Consider the following 23,577-nt stretch of genomic DNA (forward strand, 5'->3'; position numbering starts at 1 on the left):
ACTTTTTACTGGTGGGAAAAAAGGTCAATTTTTGTTCTTTTTTTTTATATAAAGAACATTGTCAGTGATAATGACCTACAAACTTTGATGTGACAAAAAAAGAGACAACCCAAAAAAGTTTAAACTACCAATAATAGACACCCGAGAAAGGACCTTTTCAAATAATAATACAGAAAGAGAATTTGTGTAAATCTACAGAAAAACCATTTAAAGTTGAACCCTTTAAAAAAATAAGCAACCTAATAACCTGAGTTCAATCTGATTTTAAGATTTGACGCATTTCCACAAAAAAAAAGCAAATGAGTATGATTTTTTATTTTTTTTTTTTACTGTAATCCTTTGTAGAAAGGATTCATTGAGACATGTGTTCGATGAGCTTACAAGATAAAGTCCTTTTTTTTCTTACGTCAAAATGTGTGTATCAATTGGCCATCAAATTGTGCTGGGTGTTCCTTTGGAGGAAAACGAAGTTCATCGATTGAAAAAAAGGCGGAAATTTCGTTGCCAACAATTGTCCTCTTTTGTTGGGGGCATCAAGAAAAAAAAATATATAACCAATATCGATATTTATCTTAAAAGTCTTTTGACAGTTTTAAACACAAAATTTTTTATGTGGGAGGATGTGAATAGTTGTGGGATCATAAGAGAAGTTTTGGTTTATCAATTTGTGTCTTTTAAATGGGGTATGAGGATATTTGTTTTGCTTTGAACTGTCACATAAGTACCAGGGTTTTGCAAATTTGAATATAGATAGGTACTTTAACCAGTCGCACAACACTTGTAGTGGTTTTAAATTCTTAAGAATGATAGAATTTTGCACCAAAAGACTTTCGCAAAACTAACAAAATATGAGTTTACCATTAGAAGAGTTACTTACAATTTGAAAAATTTCGCAGATTCTGCGAAACACTCTTAGTTTCACACTAACACTTTGCAAATCGCAAAAGTATGTTTCGCAGATTTTGAAAAGGTGTGAAAACCTGCTTGGAAAATTTTTGAAGTCTGTTTCGCAAAACATTATTGTATTTTTTGTCACAATCGCATAGAAACAGTTTGAAATATAGACATTGCTGGGCAAACTTTCGCATAAACCACAACAAACACATCTTAATTTCGCAAAGAAAAAATTTGCACAGTGCACACCTTTTTTCTTTTTCTTTTCTACAAAATATAATTCACCAACCAATGAAATAATTTAAAAATTAGATTCTCTGCGAAATATTCTTTTAAAATTTCCAAAGTTATTTTAACGAATTTCCTTATGTTTTCTTTGAAAACGTGTCGTTCAGCAAATTCTTAAAAAATTTGCACAAATTTTTATTTCAAATGATAAATTTTCACATTGCAACTTTGAGTGGTTAATTTAAGGAGCATTCAAATTCTTACATTTTCTGAAAAATGGATGTTCATAGGTATTGCATATATTTCACAGACATTTAAAATTGCAAATCTGTCAAAAAATTTACAAAAAATAAACTTCTCTTAAATGAGGCAGTTGGCAAACATTAAGTCAGATTTCTAAACGCATCTCTAATAAAGCACAAACATAAAAAACCCACTCAATTTCCAAATGGAAAATGCCTTTTTTGCTTGCGTTACTGCATTGCATATCATACATTTGAGCAAAAGCTAAAATAATATTTCGCACTTCTCTAATATTTCTGTATATTTGATCTTTGCAAAGCAACATAATAGCAAGCCAGATATTATCCCTGTTGACTTTCGCAGAGTTGTAAGCCATAAACGTAAAATCAAGCCCTGAAAAGACTTTTTCGAACACTTTTGACAGGCGAAATATTTTGAGGATATAGTTTTCATACAATTTCAGACAGGAAATTGCAAAGTTAACGATCATTTCAAACAGTTTACAGAGCCTTATCGTGCACAATTCGCATATTAGTATTTGCCTGTTCTTGGGTATTTGCGAATCAGATATTCAACAAAAAAGCAAATTTTCGATATAATAAACAGATTTCGCAGAGATTTTTAAAAGAATTTGATGAAAACGATTTATCAGAGCTTCAATAAGTTTGCTTAGCCTAGCTTTCGCACATTTGCAAAACGAAACCATGTCTTTCAGTAACTCGCAGTGGTTATAAAACATCATTTCGTAAATTGCTAAAGCAAATCTTCGCAAAGATTGCACATTCAACTTTCAGCAAATCCAATTTGCGAAGACTTTTTCAATTAAATTGCATAGTACCGAAATAAGTAGGAAAACCAAAGTTGGTTTCCAAGTTTCATAAGTTTCATAAGTCTTGTTTGCGCAGTTGTAATTCGTGTTTTTTTTCCCAGTATTTTCTAGAGCAAAATTTTGCAAAAAACTTTCGCACTATCCACGATATAGAATTTCTTATAATTTGTGTGAAAAACGCAATTCGCATGCTTTCGCAGAGTTGCTTGCAAACATTTTTTTTACACAATATGGGGAATCCACAATTTGCAAAGATGGAATTTAAAGAAATTGCAAAGCTGAATTTTCAAAAAAAAAAAATTGCTCAAGGGCCGATTTTTCAATATCTAGTCAGTTAAACAGTCAGTTAGTACTTAAAAAATCAATTTTTCAATAGTCAAATATGTGTAGCTTATTCCTTTAATAAAATATTTAATAGAGGAATATAACTATCTGCTTCTTTCAGAGATGAATAAAAATTATTCTAAGGAATAATCCCAACAAAAAGATTGTGTCAATTGTCAAAGCTGTTTTGAAGAAAATATCGATACAAAATACAGCGGAACACAAGAAAACAAAAACAATTATGAATAAAAATGATATTTTTGAATTTGACATTTTTTTTTTTGTTATTCTGTAGAATAGATTTTTCTTGATTGATAAATTCAATTTTGTTATCTCACTGTTTATTAGAAGATTGAAAAATCGGCTCTAAGTCTAAAAACTGTTATAAGGGAATAATTTGATGATAACTTCTAAGCTTCCTAAATTAAATAAAATGCACGACTGGGTCGCACGAACTTGCTCATGTAGTTCAAAGTATCTTTATCTTAAATATCTATTGGAAATTTAAGATTTTGTTTAGTGTCGAGAAAAAAATTAAAAAAGAAAAAAAATTGAAAGTTAAAAAATTTTTTTTTTTTTCAAAAACGATTTAGAAATTTTTTTTTTTCAAAAAATTTTTATTTATTTATTTTTACATTTGACACTTCAAAATGATTTCTGTAAATTTTGAATAAAATTGACTTATGCTTTGATGAAATATATGAACTTAAAAAATATGTCAATTTTTGAAAAACGGCAACTCCATATTTCTGTTCTCCGAATATTTTGGGAAAAACTAATCCATAAGATTATTACGTACACCAAATTTAATCGAAATCGTTAGAGCCGTTTTCGAGAAAGTTGCAATACCTCGAAAACGTTATATGGGAGATATGCGTTAAAAAAGTGATATTAAAAAAATAAAAAAAAGGGTCTAGGGAAGTACGGAAAAATCATCTGTACCAAGTTTCAAGCAAATCCATCCATCCGTTTAGCTTGATGTACAGATGGACGCACAGACGCACAGACCGACGGACGCGACGGCATGACGAAAACCACTTTTCTGATATTCTCCATCATCGTAATGTTGGTTTTGGTTAAAATCTCAAATTTTTTTTTCTACACGAAACCAATACCTATCTATAGAGCAAGTAAAAAAATGAAGTTTCCATAAAGTTTAAGGGATTTCATAAAGTTCACATAGGTCATACAGATTACCCACCAGAATATAGCTGGGAAATAAAATTAAATAAGCTTGAGCATTTTTTGAAGCATTCTCTGATAACCTAAATCCTGTATAAGTATGAGCTATTTGCGAACCCATTTTTATATTTTAAATTAAGCAGATTATATGTCAATATTTTTTCCTGGTAATTTGTTATCCCGATTAAGATTATTATTGATGTCCTGTTTTTTTCCAATTTTTCACTTATAAAAAAAAAAATGCACAACCAAAAACTACTTGAAAATATACCGCACAAAAACACTAACACGCCCTCTCTAGTATATCCCACTCCTATAAAGCAATTAAAACGGCAAATGGTGGTTAATGATTAAAATTTTTCTCTTTTTCCGATTTTTTTTTTGTATTTATTTTTTTACAGGTGCTTCGCTAGATCGACGAAGCGGAAAACTAATTGAATCAAAACCAAAAGTCCTTTACGAACAAATGCCAGTAATATACATTTATGCAATCAATACTACAGCAGGAAAGGATCCAAAGCTATACGAATGCCCTATTTACAGAAAACCACAACGAACCGATGCAAAGTATGTGGGTTCGATTGATTTCGAAACGGATTTTAATCCAAAACATTGGACATTGCGTGGTGTTGCATTGCTTTGCGATATAAAGTAGATTCAAGTAGTAAAAGAGTATAGCGCGGCAAAAAGGATTATAAGGATGATGATGACGATGATGATGAGGAGGAGAAAAACATACTCTTGGTGGTGGTGGTGGTGGCGGTCTTGGTTGATGCAGCAGGAGACCTTTTTTCGTTGAAGGGTGTTTATTGGCTTTTGTGGAGAATGCTTTATTGTGGTTTTATATACAATTTGTATTTGTATTTATAATTTGGTTCGGTGCTCTGTTGACTGTGATGATGATGATTTTAGTTTTTTTTTTGTTTTTAGGAGGAATGAGCTTCGTCGGAAAATTTTGGATATTTATTTTTGTTACAAAATATAATTAAACTTATGTAGGAATAAAGTTTATAAGAGTTCATGAAATGTGAAACCAAAAATCGTTTGCTTAAAAGTTATTTAAATCAATGGTTTTGATTGCAACTGAAGAAAACTAAAATTGCTTTTAGAACTTTGAAAATAATTTTAAGTTTTATTTCAATATTTTTTGACTGAGCAGTTTTTGTCAGCAAAATTCAAATAGAAGTTGTGAATCGTAAAAGCACTGTCTTGGGGGTAATTCAAGAAATTGAGGAAATTTCGTTTTCATATGAACTGAAATATGTATAATATTTATTCTTTGACATTTTAAATGTAAGAAATTGAAATGGAAAAAAGTTTGATAAGACTATTGGGATGCAAGTTTTTGTCAGAAATAAAACCAAATTATTTGAAATTTCAAAGAAAATGAATTCTTTTACTCAAATGAAAGAAGTTGCAGAATGAAAAGGTAGAAACTGTTTCAGGTCATGTCCCAAGATTGCAATTAATTCAAAACTTTTTCGAAGATATTTGCAACCAGACCTCAAACAAGAATTTGGGTTTCACATATTAATATAGTTTATAGAGACCTTTATTTTTATGTCTCACACGATGGATTTGGAGGAAATTTTTTTAAATTAATTTTTTTCGACCCCTTGGATAATTTTCGAAAATCTCGAAAAATAGATTTTGTAATTTTTTTTTTACCTAAATAGATGCGCCTGTTTACTATAAACTTACCAAAACTTATTCAAGACTTGAGTCCGAAGTTATCTTTTTCTGCATCTTAGAAAAAAAAAAACATATTTGGTTTTAAATAACTCTGCAACCGGACCTCAAACATAAATTTGAGTTTCACATGTTAATAGAGCTTAGAGACCCCTTTCTTTTGATGGATCACTCGATGGATTTAGAAGAAATTTTTTAAAATGGATTTTTTTTTTCGAAAATCTCATAAAAAAAGAATTTTAATATTTTGTACCTAAATGGATGCGCTTATTCACTACAAATTCACCTCTTCAAACCCTAATTTATTCTGAGACTGAGGTCCAGAGATATCTGCTTATAAATATTTAAGATCTAAAAAAAAAGCATAGGTACCTACCTATTTCGATTTCAAATAACTGTGAAACCAGACTTCAAACAAAATTTGGGTAGGTATACAGGGTGTCCCAAAAGTTAACGTCGAAACAAAAACGGTAGATAGGGAAGGTGGTGACAGTTATCAGAAAAATAATAAAAAAAATCGCAGTCATATATTTTGGGAGTTATGGGCATTTGAAAAAAGTCGAAAAAATGGTCACACCAACTTTTAAGGCAACTTGCCGAAACATCGTAGTGCATTTTTTTCACACTACGGCTCATTGAATTAGAGTCAAGTAAAATTTTTTAGTACTAAGTTGGGTAAAAAAGTAATATTTTCTTTAAAACTGATGCAGCTGAGTTAAAATTTGTTAATGCATTTGATAGCAGGGTTATTCAAGGTTCCGTAACAAAAGAAAAAAATGAGAAAAATTAAGACTTGTAGTCACGGCACATGAAAAACCGTCACAGGGTGACCATTTTTTCGACTTTTTTTTCAAATGCCCATAACTCCCAAAATATATGGCTGCGATTTTTTTTATTATTTTTCTGATAACTGTCACCACCTTCCCTATCTACCGTTTTCGTTTCGACGTTAACTTTTGGGACACCCTGTTATTGTAAATAGAAGGGCGATTCCAAAAATTTGTTTGATTTTCTCGGAACCAGGCTTAAAAGTTTCTTTTAGACCCTAAAAGGGGTCCCTGAAAAGCCCATAAGAATAACACAGGAATTTGTTTTTGTTTTTTTTTTTTCTTCTGATCATTATGAAGGATGTATTCCAATGCCATGAAATTCAAAGATTTTTTGTAGAGAATTGAACGATCAGTCACAAGTTATTCGAGGTCAAAATCAAGCAATGGATGTGAAGAATTTTTTTTAATGGATTTTTTCGAAAATCTCAAAAAAATATATTTTAATTGGGATCCGAAGATATTTGCCTTTGCATTTAAAAAAAATATATATATTGTTTCAAATAAACTCTGCAACCTTAAACCAAAATTTGGGTTTCACATATTAATAGAGATTAGAAAGACCTTTGTTTTGATGTATCACTCGATGGGTTTAGAGGAAATTTTTGAAACGCACTTTTTTTCTCGCCGAATTTTCGTTTCTTCCAAACAAAATTTCTTCCACTTATTTCATGAAATGTTGTCCTTTTTTGCAGTTTGGATTTAAGAGGGGGGGTGGGGACTCTTTCAGTTGAAGCATCAGAAACCTAGGTTCTTAAAATCTTTTATTACAAAAATAAATCCAAAGAAAATAATGCTTCCAATAATTTATTTTAAATATTTTTTGTTCATTTTATTTAAATTTGTTTTACTTTATTTGATTTATATACATTTTGGGATTTCCTTCACTTGATTTTTTTTTTTTTTGTTTATTTCTTTTAATTTTCATTAAAATTTAGCATCAACAACATTTATTCCAAATATACATAATAGGTTTAATTTGTTTATTTTTTTTTTAAGGATAGATAATAAATTTTCTATCATTTTTATTTTTAATGAACTCTTGTGTAACAGATAAAATATTTTAATATTATATTTTCTGAAAATGTATTTTTTTGATTTTATTTAATTTGATTTTTTTAGTATTTTTTACACAATTGAGATGAAATTTTGATTAATTTGTTTGTTCTTAATGAAATAGAGAAACGAGAATGTCTACGAAAATAATACTGGGAATTTAAAGATTTAAAATAATAAAATAAATTTTTTAGGGAACTTTCTTATACATCTTTTTGACACGGATTGAATTTGCAATTTTATCTTTTTTTTTATTTTTATCTTTATTTATCATTAATATCATATTACATAATTTTTAAATTTAATACTTTTTTTGTTTGTTTTGTTTTCACTTTGTGCTTTGATTTGAAAAACTTAATAAAAATTTACATTGATTGAGTATTTGTTTTTTTGTATAAATTATATATGTAAATATTTATTTGTTGAATAATAGAAAAATACATTTATTTATAATTTTAAACTTAAAAAAGAAAATAAATAAATAAAATATACAATTTTATATAGATATTTATACTTTTTTAAAGATTCGTTATACAGTATTACTAGTTACCAATTTAATAAAATAAAAAAAAAAAAATATTAGTAAGCAAACATCGCATTTTGTTAAATATAACAATTAAACTAAAAAAAAAAAAAACAGTTAAATGCAGTTAAGGAACTATTTTACTTTTTTTTTTTAATTTATCATTTTATCAGTATTTCTTTTTTAGTGCGATTTTTTTAAAGCATACAATTTTTAGTAATTTAGTTTTGTTATACAAAAGAAAGAAAATAGTGATTTTTTTTTTTTTAGTTTTGGAATTTCAGTATAGGAGATTGTTGGAGTGTGTTTTTGTTTTTTTTTTTTTTTTTTTGGTGATGAGGAATTTACTTTCTATTGTAACGATTCTTGTGCAAACGGTACAGATACCTTAAACGATAGTCATTGTCATCATCTTCACCAATTTCATTGGTAGCATATTCGTGATTCATTGTTTGAATCTTTTTTGAATTTTCATCTTCGATGTTATCGCCACTGTGTAGTAATTCATAGAGAATGCTATTTGCATCCGCAACAGGATGATGCTGATCGGGGCCTCGTTTTCCGACATTCTTTAAAATTGCACGATTTATTTCAACCTGGAAATAGATAAAAAAAAGAAAAAAAGGAGTTTGAAATATCAAGATTCCAAGTAAGAAAATTAATCAAATCCTATGAAACGATGTAAACCTTTCACCCTAAAAAGTAAGAAAACCTTTTTATATGGCTTGAATTTAATTCTTTTTAGTATTTCTTAAATACCTTTAAAATATTGACATAATTTTTACTAAAACATGCAAAAGTGTAAACCTTTCTTCCTTCTTATAAATTTCTTAAGAACTTTTGGAATCAAAACAAATAGATTTAACCCATACACTTTGAGAGTATTCAAAAGTTAAAAGGTAAAGGATATTTATCTAGGACTAAAGAGTCCTTACTCCTTACAAATACAAACTTGCTGTTTGTTGCGTGCCTTGTGTCAATGTGTTTTATTATTTTATTTAAGGACTTTTGTTTAAATTCAACAACAAAATTCATCTTTTTACTGAGGTGTAGTCAAGTCAACTGAAGAAATATTGTTCTTGAACCAAATTGAATTTAAAATCCAATAAAGTGTATTTACATACTCGCATAATTCAACTTTTAAAAGACTGTGAGTGTGTGTCCTTAAGATTTTTTTTAAGTCACAGGCATTTTTGTATGTAAAGACACATAATATTTAATTTTGTTTAATACTTTCCAACACAAAAATTTTGTGTTTTAAGGTGTAAACGAATATTTTTATCCCACCTCTCCTTCATGGACAAAGACACACGGCAAGGCTTAAGGCTTAAGGACCAGTAAAATTTTATGACGAAAGAAATGTCTCTATATTTTGTTCTTTTTTGTCCCTTCTTTTTGTATTCTTTTTAAAGAAAAGTGAAAGACCTGTTAGAGAATCTCCTTTTTTTCATTTTTGTTTATTCTTGGAAGTTTTTTAATGGATTTATTGTATTATTGTTGTTTGTTTCAACAAAAAAAAAGAGGAAAAAAATGTAAATAAACAATATTTAATGTGTTTTTTTTTGTAGGTGTTTTGATTTGAAGAGAATATTTTTTTTGGAAAAAATTGTAATGGAATTGGTTTCGTAGATTGCATAACTTGAGCTCATTATGAGGATTGTTTTCATAAAGAATGGATTTATATTTTTTCAATCAAGAAGTTGTTAAAAACTTTTGAAATATGTGCTTAACCTTTAGGTTGAAACTGAGGATTTTAAAAATGATAATGGAATAAGTCTTTTGAAGTTTTGAGTCCATAAATCTAATTACTGTCTACTCATAAAGGACACGTGTGTGTGTTAAAACCAGACATATTATTTGAAAAGCGTTAAGATGTCGAGACAGATATATTAAATTCTGCCATCTAAACATGTGATGAAATATGGGATTCGTTTTAAATTAATTATACGTAATTTAAATTAAAAAAAAAAGAAAGATTGATTTATCTTTAGAAATCTCTAGTTCTTGTCTTGTTTTAATTTCTAATATTATCTTAACGCGCATTTTCAAAAATATTTTTTGTTTTTAAATTACATATTCTTAGCTTCTTTTACTGAACAATTAGGTGTGAAGGCATTTGAATGATGGATGAATCCCTTCAATTTTAAAGATAGTGAAATGTTCGTTCTTGTTGATTCTCATGAATTAGAGTGACCAAAATGAATTAGTAAAATATTCGCTTTATTTGGAAATTATTGTTGCTTGTCTTTAAGCAATTAGTTTTACAGTTGAATTATGTTGCAAACGTAATTTCCAGCATTTTTTTGGCATTTAAGAAAATAAGCGCATAAAAGAACTACACATTTCTCTAAAGCTTTTTTTATTTAGGAAGTATTAACTTCATTAATTACGTGTTTTTAGCAGACCAAATTTTAGGAAATAGAATATTGCTGAAAAATAGCACCGACGGAATGGAAATCATCAATTGATAAATAAAAGAGGACCTACGTGTTTGCCTTGGGGAACTCCTGTCAGTCAAAATAACGACAGAACCAAACTTTATATTGATTTTCTTTTGCTTTCACTCAATTTGGTACGAATTCAACAATCTTAAACTAATATTCCTAAGAAACCTTAACGAAAAACATCTTAAAGCCTTTTAAAATGAAGAAAATCCGTCCCACTATTTTAACCTTGAATAATATTATCAGACAATTTAATCTTCTTGACCAATTTTTGTGGACTGGTCGAAAAATAAAAAACATAATCTTTCACACTATAATTTGAAGGCACACACGTGGACAGCAGCAGAAAGAAGTTATTAAATACAAATCTATGCTTAATAGCTTGCTTTCATCTAAGATTTTCAACAGGGTTTTCTAGAATAAAACAGACATTGGGCGCTATTATCCCAAATCGTATTGTTTTTTATTGCTTTTTTTCTCTTTATCATTTTCATTTCTATGTCTCATTTTGATTCCTATTCATCGAAGTCATGACTTCGCATTCGTTTAAAATGATTTCCCATCAAAAGCTCTGGCCAAAATAAAAAATGCATGATTCTTCATATCACAATCACAGCGAGGGTATTTTATTCAGACTGTTTTCATCAAAATCAATTCCAGGGGTGGATTTTATTAATGATAATATAAGTTATCTTATTAAGAGGGCCAGCATTCTTAAGAAAAGGCCGACGACGAAAACGCGTTTTTCACATTAAGTTCGTCCTTTTTCAAGATCTACATTTTTCAAATCTAATGAATTCTTTTGTGAACAAAGAAAATTTTTCAAATGGGTGAATTTGTTTTGCAAATGGTTGAATTTAATTTGCAAATGGGTGAATTTTTTTGCAAATGGGTGAATATGTTTTGCAAACGGGTGAATTTGATTTGCAAATGGGTAATTTCGATTTGAAAATGGATGAATTTGATTTGCAAATTGTTGAATTTGATTTGCAAACGGGTGAATTTGATTTGCAAATAGGTAGTTTTGATTTGAAAACATATGAATTTGGTGTGCAAATACGTGAATCTAACTTGCAAATGGGTAAATTTGATTTGCAAATGTATGACTTTAATTTGAAAAATTGTGTTTTTCTTACAATGAGTTGTACAACGCATTATGACAATTTTGTTCTTTTCCTTTTGATCAAATCCTTCCCCGCCTTAATCAGATATTATAAAAACGTAACGTATCGAACATGATGTTCGAATTCCAACATATGCCTGTTGGGAAATTCCAAAAAAGCTGGCTATATAAAGCCATACCTGGGTTAGCTATGGTTCTAAGCTTATAATATGCCTCGGGGATATCAAAAACACCATCAACACATATGGTATTTTTTGTGCGAGCGACAAAAAAGAAAGACTGAAAGGTTAAGAGAATGAGTTTGAATGAGATTGGCTCTATATATGGCTACACTTTGTTCCATTTCTCTCTTCTACTCTTACCCTAATCAGTTTTATATCAAAATAATGAAACCCAAACGACAGGTTTTTCTATTGGTAAACTTCTCAATATAATCGACGACGACCGACCGACAAGGACTCCCCATATGAAAAAGGACATACTGCAGGATTTCAGTGTGGCGGCAGCAGCGTTTCTAATGTGGGTGTGTTTTGAATTTAGATTTCCAATTATTCGTTCGATATAATACAAAAAAAAAAAAAAAAAAAATACCATACTCGTGGGTTTGGATCATTGAATTTGATGGAAAGTTAATCAGGATATAACCATAAGAAATAATCCATGTTGTTAGTTGTTGTTTTTGTTGAGAGTGTGAAATTCTTATTCGGATTCATGAACAACAATGCGTTGTATATCTCTTAATCGAACTTTTCTTTTCTGGTTGTTTAGTCATCAATGTCAGGAACTCAGAATGTATACAAACATCGATTAAGTGAATAACACTCTTCTAGTAGGTGTTTAATATAATAATACAGAAAAAAAAGGACAATTTACCACACAGAGTGTCCTGGGAAAATATTATATGTTAGACACAACAACAAAATAAAGCTTGAAAGTTAATTTATTATTATTTAGGGTGGAAATTGAGATTTCATTTATGATTTCGTGTTCGATTAGAATTTTTTTTTGGGGGAGAAAAAGGATATTTGTGAGGTTTTATGTGTATTTTATGTAATGAAAGGGTAATCCAATTAATTGAGGCCAGTGGGGATTAACTTAGTGATCTATAAATAGTAATTTTGAAATGATTATGAAGAGATATAAACTATAAGCAGGCCCGTGGACTTAGTTGAGGAGGGCAATAAAGGGATATTTTAGTGTTCCAAGTCAAATCTGTATATTTCTTCAATTAAATCAATTCTTGCCTATAGAGGGCGCTATGTAAGGAGACATTATGTGACTTATAACCAGCGGACAGACAAAACGCTTAGAACGATAAGTCTTTCTTCAAATTATGTTAAGTAGATCAAAAGTTATGAGGGAACATACGTACTCAGCTGCGTACATATTAATGTAAAACTTTAAAAGTTTAAGGAAATTTTTTGGTTCTAGCATGAAAAAGCAAAATGGTTGTTTCTTTTGCCTGGGGAAAGTTCTAGCTTTTTAACAGCTGTGCGTCTATTGAACCCTAGGGAAAAAAGAGCCATCTAATCTTTTTGAAAGTACACCACGCAAGCACACACAAACACACTTTTAAATTCAAATAAATGTCTGTCCAAAAGCCAAAAGTTAACTTCTTTTGATGCAAATTCCTTACAAAATAAATAAAAAGAAATACTTTTTTTCGCCAAATGATCATTTCTTTACTTAGGAACCTTAGCTATTCCTTGAGGTAAGTAAAGTAAGAGTATCTACCAACTTTTCATTTTGATGAAATTTCTTACATTTTCACTTTTTCATCATCAGTCATTTTCATTTTCATTTGTTTGTCGTCGTATCTACAAAAGTTCTTCAACATCTTTTCACACAAACACAACCACAAAAAAAAACAGAAAAAGTTGACATTGAAAAAAAAACAAATTTTTCATTTAATTCAAACATTTTTCATGATTTTTAATTTTTTTTTTTTTTTTTTTCATTTTCATATTTTTTGAAGAGGTGTGTGGGAGTTTTCGTTTTGTTTAATTCTTACCTGCCTCGTGTTTTCCTTCATTTGTCTTCGAGCTATTTCTAGTAAAAGTCTCTGTCGTAGCACATCTAGTGGATTCACTATTGACAATGAAGGTTTTGTTCGTTTTTCCAGCAAATAATCGTCCTGCAAAAAAAAAAATAAGAAAAAGTGTTGAGAGAAATAAATTTAAATAAATTTTTGATATGATTTATATTTATGTACAATTTTCAAAAAAAAAAAGAAACAAAATAAAAACATCAGCACTAATGAGATATCCTGTGTTAAAAAGGACCAAACAAAATAAAGATTGCAATTTATCGTTGATTTTGTAGACAAAATTCAATTTTGTTTACTTAAAGAGTATGAGAATGATTTATATAAAGTGAGAGTAATTTGTGTCATTATTTAGAAGGGGAGACATATACTTTACAAATGGTTGCCAAAACTGATGAAATCATTAAGAAGGAACTGGAAACTGGTTGCCTAGCAACTTGTTTTTCGTGGTTTATTCATATTTCAAAGCAATTTTCCGTGGTAAGTTTTTTCATTTCACTGATTTTTAGGTCTCAAATAATTGCTACAAATATTCTGCACCTTTTAGCAGCAAAAAGTTGTATATTTCTTTGGAAATCAATTAATTTCAAGGAAATTGGTTGAAAGCAACTTGTTGTTCATGATTTTTTTCTTAGTTCAGAAATAATTTCGTTGGCTAGTTTTTTTCATTTTTAATTTTACTATTTTTCTTTTTATTTCATTTGAAATGGTTGGAAATACCAGCCAGAAAATATACAATAAAAAAACCCAATCGGGAAACTTATTTCTACCAACTTCTTTCTGTGATTTTTTTTCAATTGTAAAGGAACTTTCATTGACAAATCTTTTCTTTTTACTGTTTTTTTTTTCTGTAATAAGTTTTACAAACAGTTTTAGTTTGTTGTATTTCTTTGAAAATAAAAATAGGTTTAATTTAAACTAGTTGCTACCAACTGGTTTGTTCCCATTTCGCTTCACTTCACTTTTGCTGACAATTTCCTTACTTTGACTGTGTTTTTTTTGCCTAAAACAGTTGCAACTAACAGCTAAAACTTTACAATATAAAATGCTAATAGGGAAACTGGTTGCTAGAAACTTTTTTTTTTTGTTCCTAGTTTAAAGCAAATATTGGTAAATCAGTTAATAAATGAATTTTTACTTAAAAAAAAATATAAATCTGCTATTGGCAATCATGTCTGTTAGTCCTCGCTGTCTGTAAGAATTTTTCCTTTGCCGTGTGTTTGGGTTGGGTTGTGTTAGAACGAATTAGGATTGAGATAAGTTCGTTATGGATTCTTGTCAATTTCAAAGTCCATTAGCTTGCAATAAATAACCATCAATTTAAGAGTGTTGTGTGCCCTTTTGTTTTGGTTTGTTTGCTTGTTAGAAGCAATTGCTAAGTTGTTTGTAAAACAGCTTTTAATGAGAGGAAAAGCTGCAAATAGTAATCCTGAAACTCAAATGAAATGTTTAATTTATTTTTTTTTTGACAATGGATAATGTTTTTAACAGACAATTCCTTTACTTTTGCTAAAAAAAAAATAAGAAGACAATTGGGTGATAAATTTATTTCGCTGTTATTTTTTCAACGAAGTGGAAAGATATCTTCTTAGGGTAATGATGTTTATGAAGAGGTTGAGTTGTAAGATTGAGAGCGGAAATTACCATTAAAATAGAGTGAGACAATTTAAAATATTGTAGGTATTGTATTGTTGATTTCTTTTACAATATTGAAAAATAAAGTATATTTTTTTGTGTAAGGTATTGATTCGCAACAGTGGTTTTGCAAACAGAATCCAAAAGAAATCATCGAAACAGTCAACTAGAAGTGATTTGTCCTTTGAGTGAAATAGAACAATTTTTGAAAGTTTGTTTGTTTGAGACAGAAATTACTGATGTGCAAACACAATTTTCGTTTGGTCATTTTTATATAAATTTAATATTTTTTTTGCGGAAGATGCTATATTAAAAGTTGCAGGTATATAAAAATAAAATGTCAAAGAGCAAAATATTGGTAAATACTTAAAAAAAATGTATACAGGAATCTGTAAAGGCTGTCTTTTGAATGAATAATGTAAAATAGAAATTCCAAATTGGATGACGCAATGCAAGTCATCTTCTTGAATGGTTTATAGGTTCTGTACAGAAGTATTCTCTTTGGAATCACTTAAGATTTCTTTGTAATGAGCTTCAAATAAGTGAACCTTAGGGTTGTTTTAGTGAGGACTTTAAGACTCACTTTTAGGGATTCTATTTGCTTAAAATATCAAGCCTGTTGGTCTTTAGAATATTTATGTTCATTAAAAATGCGTAAAGTACATAAAAATACCGTCCAAACTGGGAAAAACTAAATAAAAAAGTATAGATTTAGTTAAAAAATAAAATAAAACAAAACACTTGTTCTTTTGTATAATTTATAAAATAAATATGTAAATTTAAAACTTTAAATATATTGTGGAACAAAGGAACAAATGTTTTGTTTTATTTTATTTTTTAAGATTCAATTGTTCCATCAAGTGCCTTCTAAACACTCAGTAGAGAAATTAAAAAAATTGATTTTGTTATTTAAAATAACAAAAAACAAGAAAAAAGCTCACGTTGGCCGCCAGTTAAAATTCTAATTTTTTCAAATAAGAATTAACCATCCTGATTTTGGTTGAAGTTCCATTTATTTATAAAATAAATTATAAATATTTCAACATCTATGGGTGGATAGGAAGAATTCTGGTTTTTAAGACTCGTGTTGGGCGCCATTTAACTATTAACTCAAACTCATTTTTTTTATTACAAATTTTTAAAAACTTTAAAAATCGTTAAAAATGGAGATCAGAATTGAAATAATATTGATTCTTAGATGTTCGCCTTTGGATAACAATAAAATTACCTACATTTTAAGACAAATAAATCCATATTCTCATATTAACTATTTTCTCATATTTTCATCACCATCACATTGGACCCTTAGGTCCAATTTATTCACACTCCATTAAATTTAAAGTCGCCATTAAAAAAGGGAAATTTTAAAATTTGTATGCGATTTTAATACATATAAAAACTTAAAAGCTTGTAAGAATTTTTTTTAGCAAAAATAGACTAAAACCACCAAACCCGTTAAACATCTACTAATTTACTTAATGTCAACATATCGAATTTCACAATCTTTGATAAAATGTTATTTTTGAACAAAAACATCAATCATTCCCTTCTCCGAAAATAAGTTTGTTTTTTGTTGAGCAAATTTTTAGCTTATCGCTTAAGAATTTCTTGCAACAACATTCTCACATAATTTCAAACTTTTCCTACTTGTAGAACCTTTCCCTCATCATGTGTGAACATTGTTTGAGAATGTGTAAACCCAACATTTTCTAGGATAAACTGACTGAAAACTCAAAAATCAAGTTTGTTTCAAGTTGAAGTCACACACACAAGAACAAAAAAAAAAAAACAACAGAAACAAAAAGAAAAGTTGGGAATTTTTAAAAGAGAACGCAAAAGTTCATTGTGGCACGTTTATTTGTTAAACAAATGAGAAATCAACGTTTTAACAAGACATGTTGTGTGTCACTCACGCCTTTTTGTTTTTTTATTTTCTGGTTAAAAAAACATAATAAAAAAAAAATAAAAAAGTTTAAAATGAATGAATGTCTGAACGTGCGTCAAAATTATAACCAACCGAAAAAATTAACGAACCAACATTCTTTTTTTCAGGGGGGTTAGGTGTTCATGGTATTTAAGAACTTGTTGGAAAATTAATACAATTTCAAAGGTTAATTGCTTAAAAGGTAGGTTAGGTATACAAAGAAAGGTTGTAAATACCCCCAACCAGTTGAAAACACACAAAAAACTTTGATTCCAAGAAAGAATGATTGAAAAAGTTTTATGCCTGATGGATAAAACAATCCGATTACAAGTGTATCGTTTCGTAGATATCGACATCGACAACAGGACGACACGATGACACTGTAAAATGGTTATAGTTGGGAAAACAAAGATTCATTGTATAGTCTCGACTTGGCAATATGTAAGTTGAAGGTTGAGTTAAGGCACAGACACACAAATACTATATACATCGCCCGCTGGCAATTTCCGAGATAACAATATTATGCACGTGTTGAAAGGGAGAACTTCTATTATAGCACCTTCTGGCAGAATGTAATGCAGAAGAGGTGGATATGATGAAGTTGTTGTTAGTATAAATGGAGAATAAGTTTTCTGTGCATCATCGTCGACATCATCATAGAAATCTGTCATCAAATAAGTCCTCTCTGGAGTGAAGTAAAACTTTGGAATAATTATTATTTGCATTTGATTAAGATCAAAAGACACATAGCTTTAGAACAGCTATACGCAAGATTATAAACTTGTTTGAAAGTTTTTAATCGAAGTTGGATGAATTGCACTTGGTGTGTGCATTCATGGAGACAACCCATCCAGACCACATATGGCTTGCAGTTTTCTAATTATGATGTCTGATTTTCGTGAGATGTATATAAATTAAAGAAATACGTTTTTACTCATTTATTTTAGAGAAAAGACTTTTGAAAAAAAAAAAAAATTGATTTCTTTATGGGAGAAATGTTTTTATTATAAATGGTTTTAATGGTCTATTTGGGAGCTATTCAAATTTGTAAACTAGCAATTTGTACGTCTAATGGTTCCTAAGAAATCTTTGTACAAAGATGTTTAATACATTTGTTTCGTTTTACCTCGTTACATTTGGTATTGCATCAGATTTAACCATTGAACTTTATGGCTATCTAAGTGTTTTGTCATGTGAAATGTCCTTTATAAACCGTAACAATGATTAAGCAAACACGAAATCATGTCAGTAATGTGAAACGAAAATCCATTCTATTTCTTATGATAGACAGTTGTTATGTATTGTGTAATCTAATAATTCTTGTTTTGGTGGCACGAATGTATAAGATTTAGAATGAACTCGTCGTTCAATTGAGGAAGTTCTTATTAAAATTTAGTTTAATGTAAAGTTTTGTAAAGAAAATTCCAAATTTTTCAATTCTATTAAGTATGTAGGCACTTTAAATGTTTATATAGTATAAAAATGACATGACAGTAAAAAATCAATTAAATTTCGAACGGGCCAAAAATATCTGTAACGCTCAAATTATCATGTCATAGGGAAGACGGGAGAAGAGCGGAGGGAACTTCGAAGTTAAATTTCTAATTGAAGCTCTGTTCCTTGAGCAAATCGTTTTAGTAGAAACGAATAACGTAATAGAAGTGAATATATCAAATAACAATAGCACATTATATGATAAATACTTAGAGTTTCAAAGACAGTTCGATTTTCTAAACAAGTTTCTTTACAAGCAATATGCACTTAGCATGGAATCAAAGCTCAAGAAAAATAGTAAATGTTTCTGGAAGTTCATTAATAATAAAAAAAATTCTACTGGCATTCCCAATTCGGTTCATTATCAGAATGAAACATCCAGTGACCCCTTAAAAATTTGCAATATTTTTGCAAATTTTTTTCGATCCGTGTTCAAGCCGCCTAGTGCAAAAAGAACATCTTTTGAAGACATCTCCAATAAAATCATCAATATTGGTGAGTTGCAGATAGGCAGTAGGCAGGAATGAACTTGAGGATGAACTGCAAAAATTGGATGATGATAAACAACCCGGGTTTGATGGTATAGCCCCTATAATTTAAAAAAAAATGTGCTTCTGCATTTGCAGTCCCACTTGAGTATATTTTCAATCTTTCTTTACGGGAAGGTTACTTCTTAAATGAATGGAAGATTTCTTAGGTATATAACACCAGTTTTCAAGTCCGGATCCAAAAATGAGGTAACTAATTATCGCCCAATTTGCAAGATATCAGTTATTCCTAAGGTTTTTGAAAAACTGGTTTATAATAAACTTGTTTTCCTTTTAAAAGAAATAATTTCTCCTGCTTAGCACGGTTTTACAAGTAGAAGATCCACAATAACAAACTTAGCAATTTTCAGTAACTATGTTTTAGGTTCCCTGGAACATGGATTTCAATGTGACGTTTTATATACTGATTTTTCGAAAGCTTTCGACACAGTAAATCATTCTATACTAGTTACTAAGCTTGAGAAATTGGGTTTTCATTCTACTTTATTAAAATGGTTTGGATCATATCTTGTAGATCGGATTCAATACATTAAAATAAATAATATTCTTTTGGATCCAGTAAAAGTAACTTCCGGTGTACCACAAGGAAGTCATTTAGGACCAGTCTTGTTCTTAATTTTTATAAATGACATTCCAACAATTTTAAGAAACTGTATCTGCTTGATGTATGCCGACGATCTAAAATTATTTTGAGTATTAGAACGCTTACTGATTGCATTAACCTTCAGGATGATTTGTCAAAGCTATCAGCTTGGTGTAGTCATAATGATTTACATCTTAACATTTCTAAATGCCAATGTATGACATTTAGCCGAGGTTCATTGCCGATCATTTACTCCTACAACATTGACGGAATTTCTTTATCTAGAGTTACCGGGAAAAAATATCTGGGCGTTATCTTCGACCTAAAATTTACATTCACTGGTCATGTTGACTATATTGTTGCTAAAGCTAGCTCGATGCTTGGCTTTATTTCAAGAAATTCAAAAGACTTCTCTGATCCATTTACTCTTAGGTCTCTTTATTTTGGATATGTAAGATCTATAATAGAATATTGTTGTATCATATGGAATCCAATATATGCAGTCCATTCTGCAAGAATTGAGAAAATCCAGAAACGTTTTGCAAGGAAAGCTTGGAGCATCTTGCGTTGGAATATCGAGATGCCTTCTTATAACTCTAGATGTTTATTACTTGGCATCCAAACTTTAAAATCGCGTCGAAAGTGTTTTGATGTGATGTTTGTGAGGTATATTATTAACTACAAAATCAATTGCCCTGATTAACTTTCATTTATAAATTTCCGTGTACCATTTCGTGAACTAAGGCACTCTCATTTGTTTAATGTCCCTTTTCATAGAGTAAATTATGGTAACAATGAACACATAACACGTTGTTTAAAACAGGCAAACTCAGCATGTAGTGTTGTAGACTTTAACATGTACTTAAGCAGAGAAAGTTTTAAGAAAAAACTATTTTCAATAATAAATTCTAATGGATTAAGTTAAGAATCTTTTTGTTAAATATAATTAAGTAGTCTATAAGAGAAATTATTGCTCTGTTTGATGAAGAAATAAATAAATAAATAAATATATGTACATACAAATCCACTGTTAGATGATACTCCCGCCAATGTTCTGTTCTGAAGAGGCGTTCTTCTACGTTGTCAAATCCAATTTTTCATCTATATCATTCTTCTGGACTTTTCCCGAGTAGTTAGAAAAATGCATTTGTCCAACTTTTCCTCAAAAAAAGGCAAATCTTCCTCTTTTCCCAATTACTGCCCATATTGCACTAAAGTCCATTCTTTCCAAACTCATGGTAACATTTATTAATCATCAACTCTTGAAATATTATTAAAGAACGAAAGTTTCTTAATAACCGGCAGTACATCTTTTGTAGCAGAAGGTTTTCCTCCTTTGCATTCTTCATTGGATAAGTAATTACCATTCTCATCATTTAATACAAGTTGCGTGTTCGATGGCTTTAAATCTGATATTCACTACATTAATGCTGGTGTGCCTCAGGGTTCCATATTGTCTCCTACTCCTTTTATTATATTCATAAAATGACCTGTTATCCAAAACTTCTAATCTACTAAATTGTTTTGCAGAAGACTCAACTTACTATCAGCTTTTCATAATGGTTTCCAACTAAATGTCCCTGCTTCACGGATGTGGAGCTCGAACAGTTGCTTATTATAAGTTCTTTGAATTCGGATCTTGATAGCATAGTTAAATGGGGATTTGAAAACCGAGTACAATTCAATGCTTCGAAATCTCAATACTGTTTTTTGTTGTTGAAATTCAATGTACCCATTATTGCCATTATTTATTAATGATATCTGGATTAATGAAACCGAAAAGCTGGCGGTACTAGGGTACAAAATGGAGCATTTAAACTGACTGCCGAAAAGTTACCTGCCTTTCATTCTTGTACACTTTTTTTTTTTTTCTATAAACAGTGCTCTAGTGAAGTAGTTAGTTTCATTTCTCCCATCAAAAATTCTAACCGCAATTACCGTCTTAAAATTAATATCTTGATAAACTTCGGTCATATATAAAGTTCATCTCATAATGTGGAATTCTTTGGCTTTGGCTTTCCTTCGCATTACAAAGGACTAAGATCAATGTACATCGGTGTCAAGCATAAACTAGAGAAATATTTTTTACATTTTGATTTCACAAGTTTATTGGAATAAGCAAGGCAAAAAGTTCAATTAAAAATATACAAAGAAATCGCTCTTTAAAGTAGCAATAAAAATAAAAAGATTTTCGATACAAAAAGATCACAAATAACCAATGCTTAGTGACGTTCAACTTTCAACAATTCCTGCTTTGCTTTAATTAATTTTTATGAATGAATGAACAATTTTACGCCAAGAACTAACGGCTCAAGTTTGATTAATTTCTTCATCACAATGATATTCTTGAAAGAGTTTTAAATTTTCTTGAATTTTTATCTTCAACTAACAAATCAAAAAATTTATCAGTTTTGGTTTAAAGGTTCCCATTTCAAACTTAATTTTCGTTAACTTGATGTAAATACCCATTTTAATAAATAATTTTGCAAAATTCCCATTTTAAAGTCTAAGAAAATCAAATGGACAATTTCTTTTCAGTTTTGTCAGACTAAGTAGATAAGATTAGAAAGGAAGCTGTCACCAACATTAACGCACATATACGACAACCAAAGGACATTCAGATAAAATTCCTTTTTTTTTCTCATGAAATAATTTTTCCAAGAACTTGTAATAGGTATACGTTAAGGCTTATTTTGATGTTCATTTCTATTGAAAAAAGATGAAATCCTTCTTATTCACATTAATTTTTTGTTATTAACGTAGAACAGGGAATTAGGAAAATAAAAATTAATTATTCGGTCTTATGAACACTTCACAATTTGAATGTTTATTATTTGTACAAGTATATGAGTTTTATTTAATTTGTATTTATAATGTTTGTATGTATGTATGTTCAATCTCTCTCTAAACAACGTTCTATTACTATTTACAAAATAAATATTTAACAAAAGCTTAAACCCACACCTCATTCAACAGTAGCTGTTGTAGTATAGTAGCAGTAGAAGTAGCATCAACATCAACCTAGGAATAAAATTACCTTTACCTTTTGCTATTTTAATTTGAAATTGTATTTAGGTTACTTTTTACGATATAAAAGACTACATACCTATACTAACACAAACACTTGTTGATGATGGTAGAGGTAATGGTTGTTATTGTAAAATGTGGGGTAATGAAATGATATTTCAGGAAATAACATTTGGTGTAACAAAAGACCTTCGGTGTTTTATCACAAAAACATTCATATACAGTAAATTTTACCTTTATTATACTTCTGAACTGTGTGAATGGTGTTTTGTTGTGTTCCCAGATGAACGAAATACTCATTTCCACACCAGCAATTGTCTAGTTACACTTGGAGAAAAAAAAAATTGTGTAACAATAAAATTGGTAAATTTACACAATTTAACAAATGTTTACAGAGTAGATAATAGTAGCAAACAGGACACAATAAACAGGATCCTTAACTTCAAGAACTTAAAGAAGACAAAAAATTATCCAACTTTTGATTGCGGAAAAAAGACTTATGTATTTCGGTTATTTAATGTTCTTCACGAATTAAAAAATTTTGGAACTAAATTCGTTTTCCATTGTCCTTGCATATGAAATAAATTTTTTTCATAAACTTGCTTGGTTTTAATTATTCTACTCTTACTTTTCTTCAGTGAAAAGACTTGTAAGTTATTCGTGAACAACATTTCGGCGTAAAATTTTGAGCCCAATTGTTTAATGTTGAAAATTTTTGACACGCAATATTTTTGTTCGGGTAGAAAATTTTTCTCTTGAAATTAACAATGGATTTGGTAAAAATGTTTGTAAGTGCATTTTTTTCGGTAAGGGGTACCCCTTTTTTTTTCAAAAATCCCTATGAAATCTTTTTTGAAATCTATTTTTGAATAAAAGATATGCAAAAATTTCACTTTAAAAGTTTTCAAAGCAAGCATAATTTTAAAAACCTTAGATAAAACTTTACTTTTTATCCAAATG

General features: G+C 29.4%; 2 protein-coding genes across 3 annotated transcripts in view; one reads left to right on the forward strand and one right to left on the reverse strand.

The window, feature by feature from the left end:
• Positions 1-4,629, forward strand: part of LOC129920175 (dynein axonemal heavy chain 5) — a 78,960-nt gene extending 74,331 nt beyond the window's left edge. Inside the window, exon 35 of the mRNA XM_056001401.1 lies at positions 4,102-4,629. Within this exon, the coding sequence (XP_055857376.1) occupies positions 4,102-4,355 (254 nt within the window). The 3' untranslated portion in view covers positions 4,356-4,629. The remainder of the gene's footprint in view (positions 1-4,101) is intronic.
• A 3,300-nt stretch (positions 4,630-7,929) lies between these two features.
• Positions 7,930-23,577, reverse strand: part of LOC129920174 (diuretic hormone 44) — a 53,819-nt gene continuing 38,171 nt past the window's right edge. Inside the window, exons 3-4 of one of the 2 annotated variants that reach the window (XM_056001400.1) lie at positions 13,374-13,496; positions 7,930-8,391 (exon numbers count right to left, since the gene is read on the reverse strand). In XM_056001400.1, coding sequence (XP_055857375.1) covers positions 8,140-8,391; positions 13,374-13,496 — 375 coding nt within the window. In that variant the 3' untranslated portion in view covers positions 7,930-8,139. The remainder of the gene's footprint in view (positions 8,392-13,373; positions 13,497-23,577) is intronic. The other variant, XM_056001399.1, reaches the window with a different exon arrangement.

This window comes from Episyrphus balteatus, chromosome 4, assembly GCF_945859705.1.
Source record: "Episyrphus balteatus chromosome 4, idEpiBalt1.1, whole genome shotgun sequence".
Lineage (NCBI taxonomy): Eukaryota > Metazoa > Arthropoda > Insecta > Diptera > Syrphidae > Episyrphus > Episyrphus balteatus.